Source organism: Cyprinodon tularosa, unplaced genomic scaffold (genome assembly GCF_016077235.1).
Source record: "Cyprinodon tularosa strain WSP-4 unplaced genomic scaffold, ASM1607723v1 ctg239, whole genome shotgun sequence".
NCBI lineage: Eukaryota > Metazoa > Chordata > Actinopteri > Cyprinodontiformes > Cyprinodontidae > Cyprinodon > Cyprinodon tularosa.
This window is the reverse complement of record NW_024038892.1, coordinates 1582161-1591948: the sequence shown is the minus strand read 5'-3', so window position 1 is coordinate 1591948 and position 9788 is coordinate 1582161. Positions and strand designations below refer to the sequence as shown.

The 9788-nt window shown below is 37.8% G+C and overlaps 1 protein-coding gene across 1 annotated transcript; it reads right to left on the bottom strand.

Annotated features, from left to right (window-relative positions):
• Positions 1-5060: 5060 nt before the first annotated feature.
• Positions 5061-8960, bottom strand: hoxc13a (homeobox C13a). The gene is made up of 2 exons (XM_038287431.1): positions 8125-8960; positions 5061-6266 (listed from the first exon to the last, which is right to left on the bottom strand). The coding sequence occupies exons 1-2, from the start codon at positions 8786-8788 to the stop codon at positions 6010-6012; spliced, it is 921 nt and encodes a 306-aa protein (XP_038143359.1). The 5' UTR covers positions 8789-8960; the 3' UTR covers positions 5061-6009.
• Positions 8961-9788: the final 828 nt, after the last annotated feature.

Here is a 9788-nt window from a genome sequence, read left to right as displayed (position 1 = left end):
TTAAAGATTGTCAGAAATGCGCATGGCTGCCAGAGAGCTGCACATGCGTGCTAGAAGGACCCAGTTTCATGCCACAAAATTTGCCAATGGGGTGTTATGTGAGAACTCCAGCATTCATTTAAACACTTGTTTGGGGACGACTTGCAAGTCAGCCGATATGTGATAGCCGTATCTGTCACTTTTGACCACACATCCTCTCTTAACCTGAAGGCACCGAGCCCTGCTCTGTCCTTAAATAGAAAGGCACATATCAGATGCTTTTTAACAGGACAGGCTTCTTATTCTCACTCTCCGCTAAGGCTCCTATCACTGTACATTCTTTTATCTAGTTAGTGAGTCTCGTAATGCGCTCGGCCAGTTAGTCCGACATAGGCGGGCGCGCAGCAATGCTTTTTCGGCTTGTTGGAACAGCTACCAGAAGCTGCGGTAATAGCAACAAAATGGCCCATATAGATGAGTAAGGTGCAGGCACGTATTAGCCACTTTACCTCGGGGGGATATGAGGCCATGTGTTGCGCCTCCCTGCCTCGTGTCTCCACGCCTTCGTTTCACAGCTTTTCCCAGATCCAAACAAATGCGTGCATACTAATGTAATCTTTGAGCTCTGCTAAAATCCATATCTTACCCGGATATGTAACAAAACAATAAAATTAATATTTTCGTGGTAAGAACAAAATAAAAGAAAAGTGAGCACTGTCAAGGTCACTGTCTAGTACACTGTCTGCTCCATATTGAAATTAGCCGCCAGGAATCCAACGTCCTGCCCAGACAGGGCAATAGCCTAAACAAAGGCCTTTTCTTCCTTCTTTCTCTCTTTGATTCTCTGCAGGCATGTTTCCACAGTTATTGCCCGGCTGAAGCCCCGTAAACCTCCTTTCTTAGGGAAACAAACCCACCAATGGAAGCTAAAAAAAAATGAAAAGAAGTTCTAATATTTTAATTAAAAAGTTTATCCAACTTTATTTTATTTATTTACAACACAAACACCAGGCGACTCTTTTATTTTATCGTAATAAACTGATCCAGGGTAACTGAGCCCAAGCTAAAGCTATCATACAAAATTACTAAAATATTCCCAACAAGTAGCCTAATTTAATCATAGGTATATAAGAGTCAAATAGCTGTGACACAATCTAAACAGGCGCTTCACAATTAGAAAATAATAATTCAAATAATTCCGTAGAGCATATAGAATTAATGTTACAAACTATCACATAGAATAAGCCATGCGTTTCATTTATTTGATGGAAAAAAATGTTGAACTTGACTGACATTGATTATTAGAATGAAAGCGAGGCGACCTAATTTTAAACAGAGCGAATTACGGTTGAAGATGTTTCCAGGGGCCTTAAACATTCCTCAAATTGGATTTAAGAGAAATGAAATGGAAATGTTCGTTTCTCAATTGTGTGATTCTCACTTGTGTGTGTGTGTGTGTGTGTGTGTGTGTGTGTGTGTGTGTGTGTGTGTGTGTGTGTGTGTGTGTGTGTGTGTGTGTGTGTGTGTGTGTGTGTGTGTGTGTGTGGGTGTATTGGTGTGTGTGTGGGGGGGGGGGTAGTGGGGGGCGTAAGCAGGCAATATTTCCCTACTCAGAATTTGTAAACATAACTTAATGCAACATTGTTCACTACAGTGGTAAATGTGGAGATTATATAGAATAAAAACATAAAAAAATTAAATTACTTCTTATGTGATATTCTCTTTAATGTTGCATGTATATCTTACAAAGACAAAGAGTTTGGTTTTCGAGACGAGGTAACACTCCTGTTGAAAGACATATAAATTCATATATTGCATAAATTGACAGTGAAAATTGAAATAAAGCTAAACTTCTATTAACAAAACACGTGTTAAATAAATTTGTTAGTAACGATGAAAAAATATTGAAATTGATATTTTACAAAAAGTTATGCGTTTAAAATGAAAACATTCTATTACAATAGATATAGTTTGTAAAATACCACGAGTTTCCATACTTTTTTATTTATTTTTTTCTAAATAGGATCCCCTCAATAAAATAATGACAAAAGTTAGGGGAAAATAAGATCTTTGTGAACACTTTGATGCCGTTTACTCGAACTTTTAGTTTCAAAAAGTAAGAATTTTCCATAAATACATAAAAAGAGATTTTATCAAAAATAAATAACTACAGTATATTAAAACAGGATATCTAATATTAGGAAAATAAACTCAATAGCATATGTCAAAATCAAAACTTTCAAAATCTCCCCAGTGAGCAGAATGTTCACTAAATATAAAAGACACACTTGAATCACTTCCTGATATTTTCCTCTGGTCACCACCAGAGGTTATCAGCCCCCTTTCTCATGTCTTTGTCTGGCAGCGGCCTGCAGCCATTAAGACTTCTCACGCAGCCATAAACAACGCAACTTCATGTAACTTATGCTGTGTTCTGAAGGCCAGATTTATGTTTGGTTGGTTAAAATAAACTACATTTTACTTATTTTAAAAATATATCCTTAGTGTAGATGTTGGAAAATGTCCATTGTTTAAGCAATGAGAATGTTAGTTAAGGGCGTTGGTTATTCAATAAAAGAAAGATACAACTTACGAGTGAAACATTAACAGAACTGTCAGGAAAATAATTTACATTTATGGAGAATCCCCTTCTAAATTTATAGATATTTATATATTTATTTCATAAATATTTCCAGCAGGATGTGTTTTTGTTTGTATTATATTTTTAAATGACAAGCAAAAGCGAAACATCTGCTTTAAAGGATTCTTCATAAAGCGTAAGAAATATTTTGAAGCTTATTTTCCTTAAAGATTTTTGGGGTTGGACTTGTCAAAGCAGGCGTATACTGATTACGTATTAAATGTATGACAACGGAAAAAATGTAGAAAAATTACTTATATCCAAATATTGTACAACAAATACAACAAATATAATCAAAATATATTGAATACAAATGTTGTCTCTTGTTTTTCTACTTGAATAACAAGCCATACAAGCCAGTTTGCCGAAAATAAAGTTTTTCTAGAGTCATACAACGAAATCCACGTAAGCCTGTACTGTCAAGATACAAGGTAAGCGCCCCTACCTTTAATGGTTATATTGTGGGCGATGTCGTGTTATTATTTCCTCTTGCTCTACATGCTCTATCCGGTTGCTGCGGATTGTTGCAGCTTGGTGCGGTTGGCGAGAAACGTCAAAAAGTTCTACCTGTCCAGCATGGTCAACAATACTCTCACACACACCTCGTGATGACTGCATGAAACGATTACTGGCTCGAAGAGGCGTAGGGCCACGCTGCGTATTACTATAATTTTTTTCAGTCCTTCCCCAAAAAACTGATGAGTCCAAATGTCGACACAAAGCTCCAAGAGATGGTCAGAAAAACGTGGGTCAAAGGATACAGCTACACTTCCCATTTTTATGAATTTATGGCATGCCATTAAGCCCCGGCTGTCTAGACGGGGGAAATAACACCTTGTTTGCCTACAAACAAACCGCCGAGCTCCGGCGTCCTCCCCCACTCTATTTATTATTCACAATCTTCTGTGATGTCAAGGTCAAAGTGACCACATAGTCATGGTCAAGGGTAAAATCAGAAGAGTTTTAACATTGGGTGGAAATCTAGAAGCCCAGACAAACTAAAAGCTCCAAAAGGTTTGGAGAAGCTGGAAAAACTTCACACGGCCCCGCATACCAAAGAAAATAAAACTTAATCTTAACTAGACTAGGCTTAGTTTTTAGTCCTTGAAAATACAACCACGGTACAATTGACATGCACTTTGGATATTAAAACATAAGTAGAAAATAAACGATTTAAACTTAGCTGGTCTTTTGGAGCATAACCGGGCTTAATGTTCATTCTAATCAGAAACCTAAATTACAGACTTGACATGAACATGTCTGAAGAAGCCCTCAAAATAAACCAGCTCCAGCTTGAGTCTGATACCCTGAACAGCTGCATGGGGACGTAAATTTGAGACTATTTGCCTCGAATCATTTTTCGTAAATATGGCTTATATAAGTAGCTTAACTGAGCCAGGGAGACACTCGGGCAGCAGAAAGAAAATAAACAAAACTAAATATTTTGAGTTGGTTACACTCATCTCTATTTAGATTTAGAAAACAGGAAATATATATGTGGTTTGGTGTTAAGGTGTAGTTTTGTATTTCGCTTACATGGACGTGTGCATTCGTGAGCTTCAAGTAACCTTTCCAGTAGTAACTAAATAAATAAATATATGTAAATGCGTGCATTCTATACGGGAATTCAATCAAAACGCAAGATTATGATAAATGGACTTATTATTGTATGAAAACTGGGAATATATACGATTTATTTACATTTAACAAGAAATAAATTTATTTTTGAATACGCCAGATCACCAAAATTATAATTGTATAAATTACCCTTTGGCCATAGTCGTGTCCCTAAATTCGCGCAAAACTTACCTGTTTTCGAGGCGTCGGCCGCGATCCAAACTGGAGTGGAATACATAGGAAATATAACGAGAATTTGTGTTAAGGCTGGTAGTTTCCTTTAATTAGGCAACGCAAACAAAATAAACAATGAGGGGATTTTTTATAGAAAAAAACCTTTCAATTCCACAAAATAATGCTAGGAATATAATGGGTTTGTCATAGTTTTTAATCTTGTAGTGTGGAATAAAGATGGATGTGTTCTTTATTTTGAAGACTGAATAATGTAACTCGGTGTATTTTCCCTCTGCTTTCGTTCTTTCTTACTTCTTTTTTGTACAAATTTTGTTTATATATTTTCAGAATTTGGCTTGATAACATCATATTTAACAATATAAGACTTGACGAACTAATACAATATCCAAACTGTTTGATCAGGTTGCCTATTGTTAAAAAAATTGAATAACTTTCTCGTTGATTAGCAACATCCCGTGCGTAATAACATCTTAAATGGACACTCAATAATTATTTGGTTGTGTTGATGCTGTACAAAAAAAAAAAAATAAAAAAAAAAAAAACGTACAGTAGTTCTGCAGCCCATTAACATTTCTGCATCTAAACGAATAGAAATTCTCTGAGCTGCTTAATTGACTGAAGTATGAGGGAGCATTTTCATAATCATTTATTTATGAAACAATGTTACCAGAACGCAATTCAACACCACAAAACAGTTCACAAACTGCACCAAAGTAGAAATTATACAGGCTTCGGATACATGGCGTGTGATCATAGCTCCAATTTTACACTGAACAAGGTCATAACAAAATAAAACGATTGTGCATTTATATGTAATACTCACTTTAATGGTTTACAATCATTCCAGTTGCATGACAGACAGAATTCTTCACTGATAAAGTAAAACATACAGGTTTATGATACTCCGGTACTAGTTAATATGATTTAAATATTGGAGGCATTGCACTATACAGATTAACAACATAGCAGGCTATGATTTAGCCCAGGCTTTACAGAAGAAATCCCCACATAGAGGAGCATTGCTTTTGAAATTCAGATGATTATTGTTTTTTATTTTATTTTTATTTTTTTCTGCTGAAAGTCTTTAATGTTAGCTGTAGAGACTGATTAAAGTCTAAAGTTCGACTTATGTTGTCCATATGGGCGATCATCCTCTCTAAAATGACAAAAGTGTCCTTTGATTTTGATCTTCCTCATTGCAAGCAGTTTGAGATGTCGTCAGTCTTTCTAAAGATTCAGGCTTGTAGAAGAAGGGGAAAAAACACGCAATACTTGTTTTTGAAATACAGATAGCATTTTAAATATTATATATTTATATATGTACATTTCTATAAAACAAAATCGAAATTAACTTTCAACATTTCACAGTTTTTAGAGGGTTATCTCTAAACTGAGAACTGCAGGGGGTTGTTGATGTGGTCTATATCCATGGTTCATGTTGGAAGTTAAATTAGAAAATTAAAACACACTCGACCAATACAAACAAATCAAATGTTTGTCAGTCGAGTTCTCTGAAGCGAGAGGTAAACAGATGGCATGTTGCTTTGGGAAGGTTCGAGGTGCAGCCTCTGTCTTTATCAAGTGGTGTGGATGTGATTGCTTTTGGATTTGCTGACGAATTTTTTCTCCTTAACCCGCCGGTTCTGGAACCAGATGGTGACCTGGCGCTCCGATAGGTTGGTGGCGGCCGAGATGCGCCTTCTCTTGTCTTTTGTGATGAACTTGCTGGCCGCGTACTCCTTCTCCAGCTCCTTGAGCTGGATCTTGGTGTAAGGGACACGTTTTTTGCGCCCACGACGGTAACTGCTGACCTCGGGCTGCAGGGGAACGACATCTTGAAAAGAAAGGGGACACTTTCAGAGATTGTTCAAATTAAACAATTCATACAACAATTGGAATAGCACTTGTTCATTAAAAAAAAATTGAGCTCAAACGCAGCGTGTAATTGAGTGTGTGAAGGTGTATGGACAATGTGTGTGCGCCTATAGATAGGAGGTGGGGCAGTTCTCAGGTGTTTTGCACCTGACATTTAGGCTGTCTGATCCAATTCCGTATTCCTTAAAAACACAATAATTAAAAAACAATCTCCACTCCTTTGTATTTTTAAATAAAACAAGGCGTTAACCTGCAAAAACTCTTGGATATGCCTTAAGGCGGCGAGTGATCACTGTTACTCCTTAAAATAGCAATGTACTTCATTTGTTTGCTGTTTAGATCTACAAACCACTGCGCAATTACTGTTAATGGCATCTTGGATAAATCTCTCGCTAAGATTTGGAGAGAAAGAATATTATGTCTAATGTCTGCAGAGCAGGGTATCCCAGAAAGTGCCTGTCTGAAAAACTATAAATTGCCTATAACCTACAACTTTCGACTAAATGGAGCATTTTTTAAATAATTTTATAATTTACTTTTTACATCTATAAAGTCAGTGCTGTAAGGAAATGTTATGCATGGTACAATGTTTATTTGACGAGTGAAATACTTGAAATAATACTTGAAATTTTTAATTTTTTTTTTTTTTTTGCAATAGTTGCAAACTTCTTTTGGTAAATTGGTGGTTTTCACACACACAATTAATAATAATTTAGAGTAATTCAAAGTGTGGATATATGGATTCTGAACTCCCTTCATGCCGAAATAGAATAGCTAGGCGATTTCTTTTCTTCTGTAAACTATAAAAGAACATATTAAGTCAGCTTTATATGTTTTGTAATATTTTTCATAAATTAAATCTTGAACTAAAATTGTGCAATACTGCATGGATGTTGTGGTGCCAGGTTATTTCTTTTAGGTTTTCAAATTTACTGCATTTGGTTTCATTTGGGAAAACCTCATTCTGTGTTTGAGCACATGTGCGCGCTTACTTGACAGCGTGCCCGTGCTTGCGTGGCTCTCTCCAATATATTTGCAACATAAAAATGAGAGTAGGGGGCTGCAGGGGGGAGATGCGGGGACTCCCTATGTGCAATCAAAATAGCTACAGATTTCATAAAGATCATAAAGGCAAAATGAGTTGCGTGCTAAATCGTTTCATGCATGTTAACGAAATGCAACATTATTTGAAATAATACGTGATTGTGAAACGTTTATCTATAGTGATGGCAATGCAAATGTTCTACATGAATCCAGATTGGCCTATATTCAAAAGACGCACCGCAGGGCGCATAGATTTACTGCCACAGTCCAAACCCAGCAAGCTATAGCTCAGTCACCACATTGTCATCCAGGGGGCAAAGGTATGCACTGATGTACCTTTATATTCTACGTGACAGCAAACTGTGTCCCATTCATCATGTGACTTTGCAAGGGACAGTACTCTGAATATAATCAGAACACCATCCAGCTAGAAAACCTAATGAATTCTATTATTATTGTGAATGTATATATAGTCCATCCTCCATCTTTATTTGTCCCATTCTAAAAAAATAAAAGTTAGAATTCAACTTAATTAAAAGGCAGGTACAGTCTGTCAACAAGTTAATATTTTTGCACACATTGACACTGAAATTAAATAAATGTTATTCATGGCTAAATGTAATTTGGCTGATGATTTAACATAGCATGTGTATGTACACACATGCATATTCTCAACTTGCATTAGAATAATGCTCTTCAATGTTGTTCAAGCCTGTTCGGTTTAAATTCCTGTAAAACATTTATAAACCTGTGCATATATATATATATCATACCTGGGAAGGGTGATTTCCAAAGATGAGTGGACTGTGTTTGCTCTTTCGAGCAGTACACCTGTCCATCCCAGCCGTTGGAGAGAGCCCAGTGCTGGTAGCCCTCCATGGGGATCAGAGCGTCGTGCCGCGGCTCAGGATGGGCGCTGATCCCTGGTACCACCGATACATCTAAATATCCGGGGACGGCTTGGTACGAGCTGGCGAAACTTGGGTAAAAAGCAAACTCTTTCGCCCTGGTAGACAGTTCTTCCGTGGGGATAGCCGTGCTGGGTTCGGCGTATTTCTCCGCGGGGTGGTACGAGCATGGCTTCTGCTGCAAGTTCACGTTGTGTGAGTGAGATAATCTACAGCCGTAATATGGGTTTCCAAACGGGTAGCCGTAGCTCAGGGAGGCGCTCGAAGACGTTTGGGGAGCGGGGCACTGCCGGCCGCTGTCAGGAGAGGAAATATCCGAGTACACAGAGCCCTGGTGGGTCGCTATTGAGCCAGAATGTCGTCCCAGCGCGGGGTGCGACATCAGGTCCCTGCAGTGGGTCGCAGGACAATTACCGCTCAGTCCCTCCATTGTTTGGCTTTTATTCTGGCTGCTTTCATTCGGGCTTTTTTCATAAACGTACATCAAGGTGTCCGCCCAGCGTGGATGCAGAACCAGCGAAGTCGTCATATCACGGGCTGCCGATGCTTTTTAAAAGTCGACTACTCCAAGACGGACACCTCATTTCCAACTACATTTTACACCGAGCGCATGCGCACACCGGGCCCAACTGTGTGTCCACTTCATTAAGAGTCTGGCACGTGATACGCTAACAAGTCCTGCGAGATTGGGCTTGAGAGCAGGGGTATAGCAGCTCCTTTAAAGACCCACTGTCTCGCATGACACCGCTTTCCCCCACAGAAAGCCGAGTCACACCATTGGTTTAAGTCAGCTAGACCCACACCCTTAAAGGGAAGTTCGGAAAACGCTCTAAGCTGGGCCAAGCGAAAACTATCAGAGACATTTAGCCGACTATGAGAACTAACTCAGAATGTATAGCTGCATAATGATACACGGAGCATTTTACACATAAAAATTGTGAAGTTTTGTTTTTATTAAAGGATATAATGCATGTTTTTTTACTGGTTTTGGACGGAGCGCAATGCGCAAAAGTTCATTTGGTTCAGTGCTTTACGCAAGCAACAATTTCCTGCTGAGGCTTGCTTTCCATATAAAAATGCATTTTAATTCATAAATCTGCTTTGGCTTATACTACAGTAGTAAATAGGATGCCTTAGAAATTGTGAAATATTAAAGCAATGGGGATTTTATTTTTATGAGCATGATGGTTCACACTAACATTCCTTATAATGCATCTGAATGTACAGTAGTGTTTTAATATTCCATAAGGAAGTTATTCATCAATAAACAGTATTTTTCTATAACCTTATAATTAGTTAACAAAACTCGAAAAAAATCTCAAAATATATTTTTTTTATCAAATAAAACATGACATCTACAATCTGTACCATTGCGTGTTTGTGCGTTTGTGAGATTCAAAAATATAGCTTTCCACCCCTAAAATGTGCAAACTTGGTCTTGTAAGAGTGTCAGCTGCACCTCCTCATAAGCGGCAAAAGCACCGGGACAAGAAACAAGGCTGTTCAGGTAAGCCACGATACTTACAGGT